Source organism: Pseudopipra pipra, chromosome 10 (genome assembly GCF_036250125.1).
Source record: "Pseudopipra pipra isolate bDixPip1 chromosome 10, bDixPip1.hap1, whole genome shotgun sequence".
Lineage (NCBI taxonomy): Eukaryota > Metazoa > Chordata > Aves > Passeriformes > Pipridae > Pseudopipra > Pseudopipra pipra.
Genome location: NC_087558.1, coordinates 10,209,110 through 10,231,064, shown reverse-complemented (window position 1 = coordinate 10,231,064; position 21,955 = coordinate 10,209,110). Strand labels below are relative to the sequence as shown.

The 21,955-nt window shown below is 42.3% G+C and overlaps 3 protein-coding genes across 24 annotated transcripts in view; 2 read left to right on the top strand and 1 right to left on the bottom strand.

Moving 5' to 3' along the window:
* Window positions 1-1,364, bottom strand: part of RUBCN (rubicon autophagy regulator) — a 31,506-nt gene extending 30,142 nt beyond the window's left edge. For 2 of the 4 annotated variants that reach the window (XM_064666130.1, XM_064666132.1), the window contains exon 1: window positions 1,095-1,364. In XM_064666130.1, coding sequence (XP_064522200.1) covers window positions 1,095-1,360 — 266 coding nt within the window. In that variant the 5' untranslated portion in view covers window positions 1,361-1,364. The remainder of the gene's footprint in view (window positions 1-1,094) is intronic. The other 2 variants (XM_064666133.1, XM_064666134.1) reach the window with 1 other exon arrangement.
* FYTTD1 (forty-two-three domain containing 1) lies at window positions 1,359-15,329 on the top strand. The gene is made up of 10 exons (XM_064665591.1): window positions 1,359-1,381; window positions 1,733-1,854; window positions 4,494-4,625; window positions 7,276-7,421; window positions 8,181-8,293; window positions 9,218-9,314; window positions 10,268-10,329; window positions 11,181-11,255; window positions 12,067-12,193; window positions 13,287-15,329. Exons 1-10 carry the CDS (start codon window positions 1,359-1,361, stop codon window positions 13,380-13,382), a joined length of 993 nt encoding a protein of 330 aa, XP_064521661.1. The 3' UTR covers window positions 13,383-15,329.
* Window positions 15,330-16,138: 809 nt separating this feature from the next.
* Window positions 16,139-21,955, top strand: part of LRCH3 (leucine rich repeats and calponin homology domain containing 3) — a 63,788-nt gene continuing 57,971 nt past the window's right edge. For all 19 annotated transcript variants that reach the window (XR_010433051.1, XR_010433052.1, XM_064666150.1 and 16 more), the window contains exon 1: window positions 16,139-16,394. Coding sequence is in view for 17 of the 19 variants with exons in the window: in XM_064666150.1 (XP_064522220.1) it covers window positions 16,154-16,394 (241 nt within the window). In the remaining 2 variants the exon portion in view is untranslated. The remainder of the gene's footprint in view (window positions 16,395-21,955) is intronic.

The window sequence follows — 21,955 nt, the reverse complement described above, 5'->3', positions numbered from 1 at the left end:
CAACAGCTCCAAAGAATGCAAATATTCAGGGAGGAAGGAAAGGCTTCACTAGATTCCTTGTTCAAAAAACAAAGTTGTTGATTTCCCTTCTGAATTTCTCAATCATGTGATTCTAACCAAAGGCTGGATAAGATAACAGCTCTGAAAAGAGCCCAAAGAGAACAAAATGTCCATGGACACACTGTTCCAGGTTTAAGTACTAATTTTAAGCCTTCCATGATATTTTTAAATAGGAACCTGGTTTGAACTCTGCCGTTTGACATTTGGAAACATATTTCTGCTCAAAACCACCCTGTTTTGCTGTTCACAGTACAGGTTATTTGTTTTAATTGCACTGGGGTTGCAGGCAAAGGCATCTCACGTTCAGCTTCCCAGCTGAACACCCTTCCCTACCCTGCAACATGGAATGGTTTGGGTTGGAGGGGACCTTTAGAGGTCATCAAGTCCAACCCCACTGCCGCAAGCATAGACACTTTCAACCAGATCAGGTTGCTCAGAGCCCCATCCAACCATACCTTGACTGTTTCCAGAGGTGGGGAATCCACCAGCTCTCTGGGCAACATGTGACAGTGTTCTACCACCCTCACTGTAAAAAAATTCTTCCTTATATGTAAAAATATTCTTCCTTATATCCTTATATATATATTCTTCCTTATATTATATTCCACTCTCTTCCAGTTTAAAGCCATTATCCCTTCCCTATTGCCACAGGCCCTGCTAAAAAGCTTGTCCCATCTTATAGGCCCATTTCGAGTACTGAAAGGCTGCAATGTGGTCTCCCCGGAGCCTTCTTTTCTCCAGGTTGAACAACCCCAGCTCTCTCAGCCCTTCCTCATAGGAGAAGTGCTTCATCCTTCCAATCATCTCAGCACTCCATCGGACCTGCAGCCAGCCCATGATTTCATGCCCTGTTCTCCAAGCCCCCAGCACAGGGCACCCTGCCAACAGCCCTGCCTCCCAACGCCCCACGCCGATGTGGCAGGGAAGCCCTGACCCTTCCCAAGGACACGGCTGTCCCTAGAGCAGCCCCTCCTGGGAGCGGCCTCCACCGCCGGCGGTACCCGCCCCCCGGCAGCGCCCCCCGCCCGCCGTACCTGCTCCTCCCGGCAGCCAGGGGGCGCCGTGGCAGAGGGGCGGCCGCGACGCTCCCCGGCACGGGACTCTGTGGCCTGGGCTGGGCGGAGCTGCTGAGCATGCGCGGGGGTGCCGGGGGGGCGGTCCAGGGCTTAGGGAGGTGGTGGCGGCGGGACTTGAGGGTGGCCATGAGCGTGTTCGGGGCTGCGGCACCGCTCCCGGGCTCCTCGGCCGCGGCGGGGGCTCGGCACGGCGGCGGCGGCGACGGCCTGGAGAAGATCGACATGTCGTTGGGTGAGGAGCGGGGGTAGGCCCGCCGCTGCGGGGGACGGGGCGGAGGGCTCGGGCTGAACCAAGTGCCGGGGCCGCGGGGGGGGCGGAATGAACCATCGGGCTGTGCAGGGCACCGGCGCGGGAGGAACCAACGGGAGCGGGCGGGGGGGACAGGACCCTTCCATAGCGGGAGCGGCGGGGGGCGAGGGTGGCGGCGGGGACGAGGGGGCGAGACCCGTCTGTGTCTCCGGGAGCGGCGCTGCTCCCTGACCCGGGGATCGCGGTCCCTGGCTGGGGAAGAGCCGGGACCCCTTTGTGCCGCCTGAGTGTCCGAGCAGGCTGCAGACCAGGGCTTTGCGGGCTTTTGGCCTGGTGAGGCCCTCAGTCCCCGGGCCCTTGGCTGGGTGGCCCTCGGGGAGCGTCCCAGGGCCTCGCCTGGCGCTCGTAGCCGTAGACGGGTGAGGTTTGGTTGTCTCTCAGCTGGCCTTGCCCTTTTATTCTTCTCAGGTTTGTAAGTCGGCAGTGGCAAGTCTCCCGTGTAGCCCCTTTGCAGTACAGTATCATCATCCAGCGTGACGTCGCCTCTACCGTGTAGTTTCCTGTGACAGTCTGCCCCGTTCTCCCCTGCCCTCCCATGGCAGGAGGGGGGTGTGTGTTAGGAAGATGCACAGGCTCATTACAGACCTGCAGGGCTGTGTCTCTCTGGCATGTATGAGAAACTGTCATCCACGCTATAGGTATTTCAGCGAGGTATCTCAGAGTAGTTCTGTTCTGCTGCTCTGTACTGAGTCCCTTTAACAGTCAGGGACAATCTGGTTCATTTCTGGAGTGCATCTTCCAGTTTAGTTTTTTTAAAAAAAAAAAAAACTAAAAAATTTGGTTTGTACGCTCCAAGACTGCTCTGTGATGCTACCAGAGTGTGGTAGATTGGTGCTGTCAGGAGATGTTCTTCAAAAAGAAGAATCACAATGTGAACTGGAATTATTAATGGCAGACTTGGCCTTTGTGGACCACCATAAAATAAGAGGATTTGCACAGTTTTTCTTTCTGTAAATAAACCAGTGGAATTCTTTGCTTTGGCAATGAAGATAACTTGTGAAATGACATTTAGAGTTTGTCTGAATGTGGAGTAGCTTGAGAGCATTCATAGAAAACTATGTACCTGTGTTTATTTATAGCACACAACCTTTGTTTGCAGGGTTACTGAGGTAAATAGTTATTGATTCTGAGTAGCTTGTTGTATTTTCATGTCTTCTAATGCTAACTTAGCCAAGTCACTGCTACATTCCTGGCCATTGACTAATAGCAGATTGCAGAGGACTATTGTAGTGCCATGAGGATGTTTGCTTAAGGTGGTGGTGTGAGCGGGTGTAAAGAGTGTCATCCATGGCTACTGTCCTCAAGTCAAAACTCCTTGGTCTGGTATAAACAAAGAGCAGATGCAGTCCCACATCTGTCCCGATAGCAAAGGAACTGACACAACCTTAATCGAGGAAATCTTAAGATCGAGATCTCAAAGTTGACTAAATTCTCATGTAACAAAGATTAATTGTATTTTTGTTGTGTTATGTGCAGCTCATCTGAAGCTGAGCTTCCAGTTTGATACTGTTCCCAGATGATTCTGCTGTTCCAGCTGTAGGTGTGATCTCTGATCTCAGGCAAGATAGGAGAGTGCTGCAGTGTGTCTCCACTAACAAATGCACAAAGTCCCAAATGTCCTTCATTTCCACAAATAAGAGAGTAACTGAAACTTAAGTCCTTTTGTTAAAAACTTGTAACCCTGTGTGCAGCAATATCTGACTTGCAAAAATGGGATTTAAGATGAAGCACATAAACTGTGAAGCAAGAGCCTATGTTCTCTGAACATGGTGGTTTGTGTCACAGGTCCATAGGAGTGGAAGTAGCCGTAGTGTGGAATTACATGTTCTGCTCTAACAGCTTTGGAAGTTTTAGTTTTTGTTGAACATCACTTTATTTGTGGTGCTATGTTCAAATAACGCTCCTGGCTGAGTACTAATCCTTGCTCTAGGGATAACCCCTTTGGTAAAGAAGATTCTATAGATATCTGATACTGGGTGACCTGTATCCATATTCATTGTCCTGATAGATTTTACCTGAATATTCAATCACATTTGCAGCAAAGTAAGCTGATTTTTGTAGTTATGTTTTTTACGCTGTTTTCTCTGTTCTACCCCGTCTGAGTCCATTTGAACTCAAATGTTATGGGGTTACTCTTACAAAGAGAGTAACCCCATTCCCATCTCTCCTTGACTCAGAAAAGGTTGTCCACATGTTTGTGGAGGCTCCCTCTTGAAACGTGAAGTCTTTATCAGTTGTGCTCTCAGGATTGAGATGCAGCAAACACAGTTTGACAATTTCCTTTATGGTATTTTTGTGAACAAGATCACAGTCAGATAAAAGCTGCCACACACAGTTGCTTTACTCTTCTCTTGAGCTGGCTACCAGGTCAGTGAAGGAAATCAGACTGGTGTGGCATGACTTGTACTTGATGGCCCTGCTGTTCACTTTTCATCAGCTTATTCCTTATACCTACTCTAGAACCGATTAATAATTTGTCCAACATTGTTTCCCAGGACAACAGATAAGATGATTGCTTTGGATTGCAAGTACCTGGGGAGAGAAGTCTTGTTTTTTTCCCATCATCTCAGTTTCTGTGAACATCTGAGAGTAACTGGTGGCCCAAGTTCTCTCTATGTGATTTTTCTTAGGTAACTTTTAAAATCAAAGAACTAAGGCTGGAATTGACATTTTGTCTGGAATCTGCAAAGTCTGGGAGTGAGATGGGATTGCTTTTTTTTTTAACAGTATACAAAAACTAACGGAGTCATTCAGTTTAAAATTTAATGCTGGACTGAATGTGATAATCTTACAAGCCTCTTGAATTTTCTGGGTGTATGCAACTCCTTCCCTTTTTCTAAAGTGTTATAAAGTAAGTATTGTAAGACTAACAGGGACTGGAAGTTTATTGCAATAATGTTTCTAGAACCTTAACTTGTATGTGCTGCCTTTGCAAGATTGACTGGTCTGCTTTCCCTGACTCCAGGCTGCTCAGGAGGTTTTATTCAGTATGTCAGATTTTATGCCGTGTGTCAAAATTTTCTTTTTTTTTTTCTTTCTTCTTGCAGATGATATAATTAAGTTGAACAAGAAAGAAGAGAGAAAGCAATATTCTCCCAAAATAAAAAGAGGGCTTCAGCAGAATCAAACTCGACAGTTCAGTCCTCCAGGCTCCAAGTGGGGAATCCGACAGCAGAAGGGTGTGTATGCCAAACATAATGTGGATTGCACAGTGTCTTTTTTGAGCTGAAATGTAACCTAATGAAATGCATGGATTGACATGGTCGATTCAGGTGTCTTTCAAATAGTGTCATATACACTTTTGATTATGATTCAGTTTTTTCCTAATCTGTTTATATTTGATTTTGTTTCTGGTTTAGTGTGAGAAAATGATGGACATGTTTGGCCATCAGGGAGCTTGAGGGACTGTCTGACTCAAGGAGGGATTGGCTTTCTTTCTGATTCTTTAGATTTATTTTAATTTTGGAAATTGTGTTGGTCCTTTGTCCCTTCTCAGAGATGGACAGAACGAGTGCTTATGCCAAAGCCTGTGCAGTAGGAAACGTGGAGGCCTTGCCAGAACTCAGAGCTTTGTGAAAAAAAGACAGCATATTTATATTTGCTGACTAGAACTCTCTTTGTAGGCCTCCCCAAAATATCTGTTACTGCAGCCTGCAATGCTGGCTCTGGAATATATAAATGAATAGTGCAGAGTCTGAATTGGCTTTTCTTGATATGAGCTTGGGATGCAAAGAAAGTACTGTGTCAGCCTTCTTAAGCCAGTGTTTTTACAATGGAATACAAAAAGGGGAAAAAAATCATATAGGCAGGGAGTGAAGAGAGGAAAAGTACACAGTAACAGCTTTGCTGTCAGTTCCCCTGAGTAACTGCAAGTGTTTTTTGATAGACAAGAGATATATTTTAAAATGTTCTCAGGCTTTAGTCAAGTACGTGGCCAGCACCTGCTTGAAGTATAGTCTGGTTTTGCTTACAATTAATTTTGAGAAGTATGTTTTTAGCACTGGATGATCAAAATATGGAAAAATATTGGCTAATCAGGAAGCTTATCACTCAGTACAAGCTATTTAGGTGCTTAGATTAAGACATGCAATTTCTTGTTTAGTAGCATTCATTTAAAACAAAGACCCATCTGTCTGGTGTATGTGCAAAGATCCCCATTTTTTGTCTTGCTTAGTGTTGTAGCAGCAGCTTGTCATTAATGTCTTAGACACAAATGTCTTTGGGCATCAGTGGACTGTCATGTTGTTCAGGGCTCAGGTTGTGTTACTGGTGCATCTCTAATAAATTGATGACAGTGCAGGAAAAAATTTTACATCTCTCAGCCCAAGTGTGAGAATATTTGTGTGGGTGAAGAGTAAGTGATTTTAAGCTGTAGATTATCAAAACATGTAGGCTCTTTTAACGACTGCAGTTGTCAAGTGTAATTGTTTATCATCTAAAGGGCACAAAAGAAACAAGTATTAGAATTTAGAATTTCAGGAGAAACTCGAGCTGAAGCTAAATACAGCTGCCTTGGCAGTTACTTTTCTCTGTTGGAACCTTCCCTGCTTGCCTGCCCGTGCTGTAGGAGAGGTTTTTTTGCAGAGTTGCCAGATTCATGACATATTGAAACATTGTGAATAGCGTTAACTGCTCCCCCCTATACAGTTCCACACATTTTTTTCCATTGAAAACAAACATGTCTTACATTGTTTTTAAGCAGAAGGAGTCATTAAATAGTTCTTCTGGGCATTCTAGTTATTAGTAGCTAATAACCAGTAGATTTATTGCTGTTCTGGTGCTATTGGAGTTACTCTGATAAATAGCAAATCCTCTGTTTGTGGACAGCTACAGAAACCACAGATGATCAATAGCATTTCATTCCTTGCCAAACTCTCTGGAAAGAAATGAGGACCTTGAGCGGGGACTCTTTTCAGCTTTTTACTTCAGAGAGAGGAACATTGTTCATTTAAATAAAAGTTGTCCTTGGTGATAGACAGAATGCAGCTGCACAAAGCCCTGTGCAGCCTGAGCTGACTTGGAGGTTGTCATTTATTCTGGTTCAGAGGTTGGTCCAGAAACCTCGTGAGGTCTCTCTCAGCCTAAGCAACCCTGCTTCTCAGCTTTTCTCTTAGAAAAGGAGAGCGTTTGCTAACCAGCCACAAAATGTGGGTACACATCAGGTCTCCATGGCAGATTGATCTAAACTGGGTTCTGATCTGTGATTTGCCTCATGTGATGGCTCCTGTCTCATGAGGAAGCACAGATTTATTATGAATGCTGTTAAGTGAGATATGTTAAAACTAGGTGTGTCTGTTGCTGGAGAGCTGACTCCGTAGGCTAAATGTATTTTGCAGTCTGAGATTCTAGAGGGGGTGATGCTTTGGGACAAAACTGAAGCATGATCTGTATTCATAGCATGAAGATAAATGGTTCCATACAGGGCTAATCCAGCCCTTGTAACTGGAGATACTACAGACCTCAGACTTACAAGCCTTTTATATTCAAAGGCTGCTTTCAATCCTAAGTTTGTCCAGACTGCCATGCAGAGTTCTAATTGAAAACACTTTAAATGTGATGTAATTCATGCACTGTTTAATATGATTCTGTGGGCCAATTGCTATGTTCTTTCTCTGTAAACCATGTCTTGGGAACCTCTGATTGAAATAAATAATCTTTGAAGCTGTTTTTTTTTTTTTTCTTTAAATTAAACTGGTAACTTAAAGTTTCCTGAATGGGGAGGGAGCTGAGGGGTTTTTTGGTTTGGTTTGGTTTTATATTATTCAGTACTTGATGAAGTTCCATTTCACAGTATTTTAAGAATTTTTGAACTTTTTGTGCTTCTTGCAGCTTATGGTAAGAATCGTTTGGGGCGCAGAAAGAAGGTAGCAGGGAAGAAGCGTTCTTATGGAGTTATAACAGGCCTGGCAGCCAAGAAAGCACTGGGGTCATACAAAGAAGTCAGTCCTCTGCACAGACAGCCACTGAGTGAGAAGGTAAGTAATGCAATCCTAGTGACTCATGTCAGAACAGGTTAAAAAAATAAGACACAAGTGCATCAGAACAGTGCTACTGAAATATAAAATGGAGACATATGGTACAAGCTTTTATTAAATTGGGGATGTGTTAGCTGAGTTCTTGTTTGTTTTGAGGGGGCTGGATAATGACTAGGTGTGAAAGTAGTTTTTAACACCTAATTGGGTTGCAAGTCATGAAAATTGAAGTACAGAAGTATATTCTGTGCAAGTATGGAGGGAGTTACTGTATTTTTACAAGAAAAATAAATTGGTTTTGTTACAAACCAATGATTCAGCCAACCTGCAGGTGTTAAGCATGTGCTTACCATTACAAAAATGGAAGTTTTTGTAGAATACTAAACTTCATCAGTAGGCTCCCTATTCTGCACTCTTCCAGTGCATTGGTGCCTGTTCCATTCAGTATTGGAGAATGGGGATTGGTTTTGGATTTGTGAAGACTAGTTTTAACGACATGTGGAATGTGGATTTTGTCAGTTTAGGGAGATGGAGTAATGAAAAAGTAACTGCTAAGTTCTGCTGCTTTTTCTTTTCTCTCCTGATAATGTGGAAAATAGAGAATTCATGAAAGTGTAGAAGGTATTTTCAAATGACATTAGACTGTGAAAGGTAGGCAAAGCTAAAGGTGTTCTGTATGCAGTTTGTAAATGGAAATTGAAAGAAAAATGTTTGGGTGTGTACAGTATACATTATGGTGTATATATTTATTGTTTTTTTAAGAATGCACAGAGGAATTACCCAGTTTTGAAAAGGAAAACAAACCTGCAGAGACAATCTGAAATGCAGAGAAAACAAGCTCCTGCCCTCAGGAGGACTGCCCCACTGAATAGGAGGTAAAATACCAAGCCTGATTTCTGAACTCTCCTTGGCAACTTTCCATAGGGAGTCTTGTTTGACAGGACCAAGTCAAAGAGAAGACAGTAGGTCCTGGCAGTAGCATTATGGTCAAGGCTACCTTGTGTGTGACATTCTACAAATCTGGAAGCCAAGCGTGGGACAAACATGGTCTCCATACAAAGCCAGATATTTACTACCAGGTAGAGCACTGAGGAAGTACCTCTATTTGTGAGCAGCTGGTATCCTGCCTTGAGTTAGATGATAGGCAGCCTTTATTTGAGCATCCTGGTCTAGGGGGAGGTGTCCCTGGCCATGTCAGAGAGGTTGGAACTTGGAGATCTTTAAGGTCCCTTCCAATCCAAACCATTCTGTGTTTCTGTGATTCTGTATGGAAATGGCCAGTGTGAATTTCCATGCCTTTAAAGTGTCAGCCGTGGTTTAGTGAACTTCCCAGACGAAATGCCTTTGTGGAAGCTGGTGACACCTACAGCTTCATGGAAGCCATTACATGTTTTATTTGTGCTGGAATTAACACCTCTTATAATAAACTGTAACCCAACTCCAGGATGAAAGTTTTCATTGTGTGACTCTATTGTTGAAACTGTAAACAAACTTTATACATATCAATTTTCTTTTTTCAGCTAATTAGCAATGTTTAAAGTGCTGGAGGATCATGATCAAAGTGAAAAGCAAAATTAATGACCATACTGTCCTGTGACATTAGACAGTGATTTCTCCATTTAGGAGTAACGTGTTTTGTTCCTAGTAGATGAGGAGCTTATCCCAGCTGGAGTGTTCAGCCTCAAAGAGGCAGCACTGCACATGCCCTTGGTTTGGGCACTTTCTTGACTTTCACAGTAGTCTCTCTAAGGGTTATCTGTGGAGCCTTTGATAACTATATTTTTTAATATATATTACAGGAATAACATGCCATCCACTTTTGTCAGAATTGGAAACAAACTAAATCAGCAGAAAGACACTCGTCAAGCAACTTTCCTGTTTAGAAGGGGCCTGAAGGTAATAAAAATTACTGAAAGCAACAAGAAAATTGTGCCACAGGTTCTAAGCTAACCTGTGACACTGATATTAAGGAATCAACTTTCAGTATCAGATCTGAGTAGAAACTTCAGGTGGACTGGGAGATAGGCACAGATTCTTCTAGGGAAGTGTGCTTGTCCTCTTCAGTTACTGTAATCCATTGAGTCTTGCTTCTCATCCCAGTGTAGGTGGGCTATTCTGAGGGGCATGGAACTTGTCAGTGTTTGAGGGGGATTGCAAGGTATTCATTTTTTGCTTAAAACTAAATGTTAGAAAGCGCTGTCCAGCTTTCAGAAGTTGCTCTCAGGTGAAGAATAGAGCAGAAATACTTTTCGGAATCTGATTATGATTTAGTTTGTGTTTTTAGTTATTCTGGGATTATTTATTTTAGTTATTTAAGTTCTTATTTTAGTTTCTTAGTGATTTATTTCAGGTTTTTTGAGTAAGATCCAGAGAATAGAGGGTGTACTGTGAAAGAAAAGTGGTGGATTTGGTTTTCATTTGTGCCCTCATTCTACATGTGCCAATGTGTGAGTGTAAGTAGCTGCTGTCTTCCTTACACATGGATTGCAAAATTACAGACAGGATCAGGAACTAGACAGGTTTTTCTTGCTGGCCTTGTAGCATTTTGGTGTATCTTAATAAAGTGTATGTTTGCTGGCATAGTCCTCTAAAATGTTGCCACCTGTCTATTGGTTAAGTTACTGTCATTGGTGGTTTTGTTTAAATCATTTTGTGCTCTTAAAGTAATTTGTTTCCAATGTCTTACAAATAGGACAGTTATCTTTGAAGACCCGCTGACAGTACAACCCTCTTTGTGCAGAATGTACAAGCGGCTTTAAACCTCTATTTTTAAACTTCTGTATTTCCAGCTGCTATGATAGGAATTGAAACAGTGTTCAAGTCTGGTGTCTGTATTGGTGTGTTTTCAGGTGCAGGCCCAGGTGCAGTCAGCAGATGATCTCGATAATCAGACAGTAAAGAGAACTCGTCAGTAAGTATCTAATTTGGAAAACTTTGGTTTTGTTACTCATGCAATTCTCGTTTTAGCTCAGACTTCCTGGCTATGATAGTTGAATGACGTGGTTTTTTACCCTCTAGGCACATCAAGGAGAGTGACAGTGATCCGTCCCCTATTCTCAGTTATTTCCTAAATTATCTTCTAATTTAACCAGGAGGAGTTTGTTTGCATAAGACGCTTGCAGGAATGAGGGGGAAGGTGGTGGCTTCAGAGGATCAGACTAATCTCTAGTACTCATGAATACTGCATGGACTGGAGGAAAAATTCTAATGTCAGTGTTCTCCTTAGCTCTTGATGTAATTTTCATTTTATTTAATATGCATATAAGCCTATGAAGCACTTTGGAAATGAAAAAGGCAGATGACAAAGTAGACACTCAGCTCTCCCCCCACATATTTTTCCCATATCATTCTGTGCCTGCTGGGCTCTTCACAGTGTGTTTGTTGGGAACACAACAGGCTGAGCAAGCAGCAGGTGCCACAGACTGCAGTCTGTCACCTCGTGGATTTGCTGTGAGGATCATTTTGGCCTCATGTTTGGCAAAAAAACAATGTTTTAAAAAAGTGAACACTTGGGTCAGTGCTGTAGTTCTGGTGCACCTTGACAGAATGTGATCCAGCGCTCACCTGAATAGGTTTAGGTGATGTAAAAGCTACAACAGTCAATAGCCACGTGTCTTGTAACTGCTTGTGGTCTTTGTACTGGCCAACATTCTGAAAGGTTGTACATTCTATACTGGCCAGTGTTTTGGACACACCTTTAAAGATACTCTGACTGAAATTTCTGCAACATTTTTGTAAGTGATTTCTGTTTTTTCAAACTAGGTGGCGAACTTCTACCACAAGTGGAGGGATCCTGACTGTGTCTATTGACAACCCAGGAGCAATCATAACCCCAATGTGAGTTTTCAATTAAGTTTTGAAATGTTCTGAACGTAGTGAAATTGCTGCTCTGAGCTGTGTAGCAAGTTCCTAGCAGGTATTTCAGGTGACCTCAAAGTCACAGCTTCTTGTGAAGGTTTTGAAATCTGGCCCCTTTCAGAGTGTTTCTGAGCTATATTTAAATAAAATCACCTCTGGATTTCACATGTCATCTCCCAGTTAGGAGCTTGATGTGGTGTATTGAGTGCAAGAGTGGTGGGCTGGTAGATTTTCATCTTGTCTGCCCCTTCCAAATCAGATTGTGTGGCAGCTGTTTTCCTCCTCTGTCTGCATGGAAATCAATGAGCTCCTGGTTGATGAGTGATGGTAGTAGTTCGTCCCTGATTCATAAAAATACTGCTGGAGTTATGCTTAGAGAGAGCATTGCCATATTTGTCTTTGGGAAGTTGATGGTACTGCTGTTTATAGGTGTATTTTTAAAAATGTCTTGAGTAGCTTTTTTCATTAGTAGCATTTTATCAGTAAGGAAGACTGTACCAATTTTTTTTTTTAATTGAAATAATTAACTGCAAATTATGTGTTTGTCAGTAGAATTGAGAGATAAAAAATAAGATGGCTGCCTGCAGGGATACTTGCTGTCTGATAACAATAACAAATGGTCCCTTTTAATAGTTCTACCTGACTTTTACCTTCTTGAATTTGTGCCTTCCCTCTATTCAGCCAGCCTGATCAAATGGCTTGCTGAAAAATTCATACCTCTGTCAGCATTAAGGCTTTATTGCATAAAACACATATTCATCATGTCCTTTGTAACATTCTTCTTTCACAGTTCCCAGAAATTACGATTAACTCGTACTCCTGTGCCACCATTTCTCATGAAGAGGGACCAATCTGAAGAGAAGAAGATTCCAAAAGGGGTTCCATTGCAGTTTGATATTAACAGTGTTGGAAAACAGGTAAATGCAGTTTCTTTCCATAACCGTGGAATTAGTTCAGGACTGATAAAAGCCAGCGAGGCACCTTCCTCCTTGACTCTCTAGTGACAGAAAGAGGGAACTAGTGACAACTACTTGTTTCCACTTCCAGTTCTTCCACTAACTTGTGATGTAACTTCAAGCAAGTAGCTAAACTCACTGTTCCTGTTCTTCTAGCTCATGTCTTGCACGCCCACTTGATTTAAATGGGATTGAAAATGTTTAATATTCCTTAAAGCCTTCTGGTGTTCCTGCTGTGCTGCTCGTGTCAGCAACTGTGTGTAACTCAGGGATGAGCTGCTTAAACCTGTGTAACCTGCATGGAACCCTGGCAGCTGAATTTTTAAGGCAACTTTTGCTATGCACGTAGGAAAAAAAAATCAAATGTGATGGCGTAAAGGCTTGAAAGATGAGCAATTTTTCCCAAGTTTCATGAAGACAGGCAATTTGGGGCAGGAATCCTCATGCTGTCATTGAAGGAATTCTTACAGGTGACAGAGTTAAGTGCTGTTCTTGTAACGAGCTCCTTAGTGCCAGCTGTAGAAAACTGCATGGAGTCAAGGCATTGGTCTGGATCTGTTCCATCCATGAATAAGTATGTCAAAAATAGTCTACTACAGTACTCTAAAATTAATTGAACTTTTGGATTAGACTCCAGCCTGCTGCCGCAACTGGGCGAACTGGAAAGCAGCCTGCATTAACACAGTGAAGAGGACACATTGTTGAAGTTGCAGAGAATCTGTATGCGGAAACGTGTATTGAAAGTTCCCTTTTTCAGGCTGGCTGTCCTCAGCTTAACCTATCGTATTTTTAGGAGGCTTTGAGTAATGACATTGCGTACCATGTGTTCTTGATGAATTCTGAGAAATGCAAGCTCTTGAAGTGTAGTCCAATCTGATTTTTAAATAGTGTAGGGAATGATGAAATCAAACCTTCTTTTTAAAAAATCCAAGTGAGGCAATTAAGGAGTCAAGTGGTGATACAGATTGAAGAAAAGGGTATTCTTGACTCCATTACGTTGATTAAAATAACCCAGCATCTTTGAAGTTTATGGTTAAATGGCTTTATTTTTCAGACAGGGATGACGCTGAATGAGCGATTTGGGATCCTGAAGGAGCAGAGAACTGCGCTGTCTCAGAACAAAGGAAGCCGCTTTGTGACAGTGGGCTAAGCTGGCACATGGACTTGGGCACTGATCCCACCGACCTGAGAACCTGAGATACAAGTGGGCAGAAGAACACAGCATATGTCACTGAAATTCTCCAGACATCTTGCTAAGATGGTGGCAGAGCTATCTCTCCTTTTTACTTTTACTTTGAATGGTAAAAGACATGATGCCCTGAGGGAGAAAAAGTGGGAGTGGCACCATCACCTGGTTGGAAAACATTCTGTTGCCCAGCTGACAACAAACACTGGTTTTTGATTCATATCGCAATTGAAAAACAAACAAGAATTTTAGAAGTTGTGGGTTTTTTTTCATTTAGGAGTGCTCAGTATCTGTTCTTTGGCCCCTCTGTTATGGTAATAAGACTGTGTAAAAGTGTTTCATTACAAACCCCATCTTAGGGTTTTTTAGGGACTGCCTACAAGCTCTCCCTTGGACTGCAGTTTGGCACAGAGCCTCAGTCCATGGATACCTTGGTAGTGATGTAGCGGCATTTTTTCATGGGAGCATTGGTTCTGTACTTCTTTGTGCTTTTAAAGTTCTATTTTTTTCCTTTCTTGAAAACGAAATGTTTTGCATCCTCATTTTCACAAATAAAGCTGTTAGCTGAGACCCAAAATACAAAACTGGGATGGAGACTATTCTACCCTTATCCTTAAAACTGGTCCAGATTGTATATTGTATTGGAGAAGTACTGCAGAGGCAGTATGAGAGTCATTTAGATTACAAATAGCTCAAGTTCATCTTCCTCTGTAAATGGGGTTTGTCTGTCTCCTTTTTTTCTTAAACTTTAGCTTTCTATTTCTTTTCAAAAGGTTTTTCACAAGCTTAATGCAATAATTCACATTTTTTAATAGTTTCACAGGAATAAATACAGCAGTTAACAAGGAAGTCAGCAGTATGGTAGAATTCCTTACCCTCCCAGACAGACACAGGATTGTCATCCTGCGTACCTTGCCCCAGAGGGTTTTTTCTGGCTCTTAGAAATAGCTGGAGGGAAGCAATCTAATGGCACTTGTTTGTGTATACCAAAGAGAGGTAAGATGTGAAGCTGATCCGAAGTGGTCAGACATCTGGAAATTGGCTGAAATTGGGGAATATTGCTGAATGAAAAGCCCTTGGTTTGCCAGCATGTGTAAGGCATTAAGCAGGAGCATGTAGTCACTTGCTTTAAGCTTAGCTCTGTGCATCAGAATCTGCAGGAAGTAACAACCAGGGCCTCCTCAGTCTGAATTTATATAATCCCTAAAAAAGAGGCACTTCTTCAGAATTCCTTAACTGATGAGCCTAGCACTGACCTATAGCAATGAGGTTTAGGTAGAGTCAGGTAAAAAAGTGGTTGTCCTACTGCATCCAGGAATGTTTATGGTGTTTGAAACAGGTTTTAACTCCTTTTCATGTTCTTGAAGAATTTACATTTGACTTCTGACAGTTTGTTTCCTTTTTATCTCAAATTCCAAGTTAACTAGCATATACTGGCAACTTCAACCTTGAAGAGCATTTGACAGCAGAAGGGCTTTTTTTATGTATAGGAGTTTTGAAGTCAGAGTGCCCTCTGATGCTATATAGTACTTAAACCCTTATTTTTAATGTTGAAAAATATACCTTAGCAGAAGCAAACTAAACGTAATGGTGTTAAGATTTCTTTCTTAATTACTAGTAGGAAATTTTTTTTAAAAAACTGTCCTACTGTTAGAATTCGAGTAGATAAAGTGTTGTCAGTCATCCTGTTCCAGTGTATACGTTTTCCATGTGCCAGGATGCAACAAAAAAATTCTTTTGCATCAACATAGATGCAAAACATTGATGCAATGCATCAAAAAGTGCTGGTTTGTATTTAATGAGAAGATGCTTTACACTGTACTTTTTGGTATTTTTTGGAGAAGTTATTACATTTGATCTATTCTGAAGCTGTTAATTTTTTTTTTTTTTAATAAAAGGTTACAGGTTTCATACTGTCGTGTTCCTGTTATAACCACCTGGGCAATACTCTTGTTATGTGAATTTTCTGATAGCGTGCAAGGGGTTCTTACTGATGAAATTCTTATTAAATGTTCTGAAGAACACAGCAAAAAGCAGCTTAATTTAAAGAGGGCTCGTACTCGTTGCCCAGCTTAACACCCTGACAGTTGAGTGCTTCTTGGAGTGGCACCGTGTAGGCTCACGTGCATTTAAATGTATCAGCTACTAATGCATGTTTCATGTCTCATGTAGTGGTTTGGTGTGATTCGAGTGCCAGGTGTCAGCCCAAGCACTGGTTGTTGCTGTGACATGTCTTGGTAGCGAGAAGTCGCTGTCATTTAAATCCTGTGCTACAGGAACATCCCGAGCAGCCACCGCGGCTGTGCCTGGGAGTGCCGTGCTGGCAGGAGGCACGAACAGTGGAAATGCTGCTACAAATTGGTGGTGGAGGAAAAAATACCGCCTGTAAACATATTTGATCAGGTTGCTACTTTTCCCGCCTGGTTGGGATCTGTGCGCCCTATCCTTGGTTTCCTGCCGGAAGGGGTCTGACACACAGCAGCGGTGATCGATGCTCACCCAAACACCAACCTGTGACCTCCCACCTCGGCGGGTAAACTAGAATTTTTAACCATTTCAGAAGGTGTACAGCCACGTCAAGGGGAGCTGGGCGCCAGATTACCCCAGGGCGAGAGGGAAAAAGCAGCCCCGAAAAAAGGACGATTCGGGTTAATTAAATATCGACGCGCAGCCCCGCGCGGTCCCTGCGCCCACCGGGCGGTGGCCGCGCATGCGCAGCTGCCGCCCGCGCTGTCATGCGCCGTCGGGCGGGCCGCGGCGGGGAAATGGCGGCGCCGGAGGGCGGCTGTGCTGGGATGCCCGCGGCTTGTCCCGCTCCGCCCGGGCCCTCGGCCCCCGGCTCCTGGAGCCGCTCCTTGGACCGAGCCCTAGAAGAAGCGGCGGCCAGCGGAGCCCTCAGTTTGAGCGGCAGGAAGCTCCGGGACTACCCGCGGGCCAGCGCCGCCAACCACGATCTCAGCGACACCACCCAGGCTGGTAAGGGACGGGGCGTGAATGGGGCGAGGCGGCGGGGGACGGGGGCAGGGGCTCCTCGGAGAGGGACTGGGGGGGCTGCCCGTGCAGGAGGGAGTCTGAGGTGACCGATTTGCTGTTTCTTAGTTCCTTGAAGCCGGTTTCGTCTCCTCCGCCCTTCCTCTCGGCTGAGGCAGGATGGAGGAGCTGTGGCAGGGTTCTCCTTCCTCTGCCCGTCTGATGAGATCTCTCCCGTTTGTTGGGTTTTTTTATTCTTTATCATCTCCGCTCTGAAGTGTTTCCCTTATCGGGGGCTGTTTTAAAAAGAGTTGCGAGGTTTTTCTCAGTATTGCTGCTCGCTGATGTGGTTTTAGCCAGCCCTGTTCTTGGTCTGATGTATCTATATGTGAGTGTGTGTATATACACATAATCTGTCCTGTGCTGCTGACAGGGGAAACCAACTTTCCCAGAAGAGCTGTCAGGTGTGTGTATGCTGAAGACAACAATTTCTTATAAGCTCTGTAAGCTCTTATACTTTTATTATTGTAGTTTGAGACAGCCATAAACAAGATATGAAAGGCACTGTGAACATAAGCACATCCCTTTTCTTTCTTTCTCCTGTATAATATGGATTTAAGGATATTAAGGAATATGGAATACTTTATAAGGTATAGTAACCAATGGAGCTGGTTTTATCCCTCTGCTTCTCAGATATATTCATAACAGTAGACTAAAAAGGTATACTTTGCCTCTAAGTACCTTGATCGTAAGCAAAAACATATTTATGGAGTGTGTTTATATGTTACTGTATTAAACAGAGAGATGAGACTTGGGAAACGATGAGAGTTTGTGCAGGATGTAGCAGTTTTCTTAATGCATTATATAGACAGACTTAGTTGATGTTTATTCTGGTTTTTCAGTTCTATAAGTGAAGTAAAAGTAGTTTTAAAAGGTGTCAGTGTGCCATTTGTTTGTAGCTTTGATTGAGTCTGATGCAGTCATTTAGATTTATTTTAGTGTCTTGAGTTGTAGCTCGAAAGCTTAGAAATAAACTTCAAACGTCACTTTTTTTCAAGCTACCATGTTTGCTGGTGTGTTGGTTACACTGTCAGTCAAGTAATTCAAAATGGAGCCTCCTTTAAAATGGTCTGACTTCGTACTCTGTCCTGTAACATCCTATTTATGCAAAAATCTGTCACTAATAAAAAAAAACACCCATGAAAACCCAGGAGAGAACTGTGGTTTGCTTGACCTGAACACATCTATAAATAGAAAAAACTTCATGTTGGGGTATAATTTTTTCTTTTTTGTTACAAATGCAGTGGCTAATCCATAAGCAAATGCAGCACACACATTTGTGAGGGGTTTGGGCTTTTTGTTTATAACACTATTCATTTACTGTACTCTTAAACAATTTGTGGGAATTCTTGTTTCCACCAAGGTTCCCATCTATTGTGATGAATATTTGCATTGTAATTGTTCAAGAAGCATTAAATGCTAATAAGTGGCAGTGCATGCCATACACTTTTGTGCATTTATCATCACAATGAACCTTAGAAAAAAGCTAGAACTGTTCTTAAGTTGTAAGAAGCAAAGCTTATTGAGCGGGGGGGGGGACAGCACATTCTGTTTAAATTCTCTGTTTTGGAGGCTGCTGTGAATAACTTCATCTTGTGCCTTTTTTTTAGCGTGGTCTGTTCTATGACTTTTTTGTTTGAATAAGGCTGAGCAGTGGCAAAAAAATCCATGCAAGCATTTCTGACCCCCAGTTTTCAGTTGAGTGCTCAGCTCCAAATTTAATCCACTTCTTTCCCCACATCAGTTTCTTGTGAAACCTGCAATTCTTTTGTATGGGAGTAGCCACAAATTGTGTGATAGAATGTATATGTGTGTCAGGTGTTACAAACACTTACAATAAACACCTTAAACAACCCCCCAGGCTGTACACTCCCAAGTGCCTTCTACATGTTGTGCCACGAAGACTCCAAGCACACGAAGTGGGACATCTGTGTTTCATAAACATCATTGGAATTACTCCCAAACTGCAGAACTGGAGATGAAACAAGGGATGTGCAAACCTTCCTCTTCTTCTGTGCCTGAATAGGCACCTCTCCGGTGTGGGTCACGTTACAGTGGTATAGCTGATCCCCGTTCTTGTGGTAATAAGAGTAATTGCGTGTCACTGTAACCACATGGATGCTCAGGAGGCGGGAATGAATCACATCCCTCATTAATGTAACTATCCTGCCGGAAAAGCAGCCTCGAGCCTTAACAGATTCCCTGGCCTTGCCTGGAAGCCGCGGTTAACGCGGGTGAACCAGCAACGCGGGTCGGTAGGAACAGGGTGTTAGAGATTAGAGGCTTGATTGAGTTTAGTTGGGTGCTCTCTGTGGATTTTGAGGTTGGTGATGGGTGATGTCAACCATAAGGTGCATTTTCAGATTTTAAATCAATGAGAAGGTCACATTGCTTTGGATCTTTTAAGGGTTCAGATTTGACCAATACTAATCCTGGTGCTCAAGCTGTAATAGCTTCTAGGTACCATTCTTAACCCCTCACTAAACAGACATCAGAGCCAAGTTTCTGACAGGTGTATCTTGACTTTGGACAAGCATTTGATAAACAGATCGTAGAATCATAGAATACTGTAAGTTGGAAGGAGCCTATGAGAATCATTGAGTCCAGCTCTCTGCTCTTAGCAAGGCTACCTAAAGTGAAATCAGGTCAGGTTTGCTGCACTTTCATTCTTGAAGTTAACATAATATTTCTTTTAGGCATCGGTGGAAGAATTAAGTTCCTCATTAATCATTTGCCTTGGTGACTAAACTTCTCAGTGGAAAGTAGATTCTCTAGTCACATCAGAGCCTCATCTGCTCTGGGCATAGCCACCCTCCAGATGAAGACCCACATGTGGCTTTTTAAAACAAGATCAGTGCTCAAGGTTATTCTCAGAACTGCTCAGGTAACTTCAGCAGGCAGTAAAGTATTAGTGAGTTTCTGGTTGTTTTGTGCTTCGACAGGAATTAGGATCACATAGTGTAAAATCAAACTGAAGGTGGGATTTGTGCTTGAGAGCTTTGGAATGGATTGGTGGGAAGGTGACTCCCTACAGTGTGTGATGCAGTCATCCATCTAACATTCTTGTACGTGTGGGACGGCTCATGTACAAGAAATGCAGTGTTGTAATAACTAATAACTTAGACACTGAAAGAGTATCTCATCCCTTTGTGCTCCTCCCTTACAAATTAATTGGAATTTTAGGAAGTGACTCAGGCTTACAAAGCTCATTGATGATGAAGAATGAGCAAGCTTCATTATCAAATGAAGCTTTTTTTTCTTTCTCTTTTTCTTTCACACTCTTTCATTTAACAGGCATGATCTCTACCCATTTTAACTGGGTTGAGTTACAAACCATTTGTTCACTCCACTCTTGTTTTCGGCCAGGGAATAGGAAGAGGAAGGGCTATAAACCACCTGAGTTAAATATGAAAGGAAGCATGGTTGCATTTTGCCAGCATTAATGTAGACTGTGATGTCATTATTTGACAGCATTCCCAGTGACCTAAAGCATACATCAAGCAGAAAAGTTATTTTTCAAACCCTCTGTGACAGCTGTAATTTCCTAAACCACTCACTGTCTACATTTTTAAAGGAGAAAATGGGAATATGTGGGTTTATGTGATTAAAAAAAAAAAGGCTGTTTTATGGAAATGAACTAGTGAGATAATTACGTGTCTTGTTTCTGGAATATATTAATAGTGATAAAAGAAAGAATAAAACTGTCTGCTGTGCCTTTTGAATGGCTTTGCCAATAAGGTATCTCTGTAGTTTTGTTTTTAGCAGCTCTCCATAGAAATGGTAAAATCTGACCATAGTGTCAATATAACTTCTATATGCTAAGTGCTTGCATGCATCTAGAAGGTCTGCAGTGACTGTATGAGTGTTCTGCAGTAAAGGGTCTCACTGGTATTTTTCTTTCCTGCCAGAAGTTCAGCTGATATTGCCTGATGAAATGTAAAACAGCTCTAGAACTGCAGTATGGCTCATACAGCAGTGGCCCTGTTTCCCAACATTTGTTCTTAAAGCCACAAAAGCAGAATCCAAGCCAGACTAAAATTAAATAATTGTTTGGGAAAAAACCTCTTCAGGTTACTGTATCCTGAATGTAATTTTATTATGATCTGTAAGATAACTTGGAAGGATGTGAGATTGGTGTTCAAGTCTCAGGCTGTTTGTCAGCAGAGTTTACGGTGATGGTATTTAGATTATCTAAAGTTTCACTTTTAAAACTAAGAACCTAACATGTCATTAGGGTCATTCAGAGTCTTTTATTGGCATTTGTGTACTTGTCCCTACCCTTACTAAAACCCAAACAAATACACTGTCCAGAGGTTCTAGTAGCTCTAAGAGTGGGAAGGAGAGAGAATGACAACTTTTCCCCACACTTTGGACAGTTATGCAACTTGTTCCATTCAGTTGTATTTTTTGGTCTTAGCTCCTACTTGTGTCAATCCCTTTTTAATTTGATTATTGTTCCCTCTTGTTTCCCTTCTTGTTATGTTTCTGTTATTGAAAAGTCTTGATCTTGTGTATTCTGTGCATTAATACTGGCAATTCTTAGTCTAGAGTAATGGAATTGCCTGAGAGTGGTGCTTTGCTAAGCTGGTAAATTAAGGTCAGTTCTCTTGCCCTTTTTTTTGTTGTTACCCTCGAAATGCCACAAGCAGCAGACTGTTGTAGTTTATGGTTCGTTTTTGTTGGATGTGTTCGGTTTTGATGGAGACCTGAGGCCTTGCAGCAATGCTTAACTCTTCTTGGCACACAGGCAGTCTTTTTGCCTAATGTTTTATGGCAACTGAGAATCTGAGGTTGTAGTCTAATCCTTGTGGCAATAAAAGCAATACGTGACATTCAGAATGCCTCTGTTATCTTTTAAAGCAAACAATAAAGTCTCACAATCAAAATTTTACAAGTTCTTTTAAGTGGTGTTGGTGTTTCCAGTTACTTCCCTAGTCTTCCACTTCCTGTCTCCATCGTAATCAGATTTATTTTTTTAATACTGTTTTGTCTGCAAACACACTTGCAGTTATATTTTTGGGAGATAAATAACTACATAAAAAGTAAGGAGGGAAAGGGTTGATAGGTGAATATATTGAGCCCTGCAGTCACATGAAAGACAAATTAGAATTTAGGAGAAAAGGAAATGTCTGTGTTTCTCTCATGGTGTTTCTAGCCCTGTTCTGCTGTGTCTCTACCTGTGCTTGGAGGTAGCACATTTATATTGGTTAAGTACTCCCTGAAGTCAGTAATAAATGCATGGCCTAATGTGATCCAAGTTCTGTGCTGATGCCAAAAGGGGAAGTTCAGTCTTCATCTCCTGCTGCAGTCAACACCAGCAATCACAGTGCCTTCCAGCAAGCTGTTTGGTACTTATCTGGCTGAAAGCTCAGCCAATAACTACTTGGATCAAATCCTTGGACAGCTCGCTGTGTTTCCTTGTGTGCCTGAGTGCCAGCAAATGGAAAGGGTGGAAGGACTATATGGGTGATGAGAATGAGGATCTGTTTTGGCAGATGTCTAAGCCT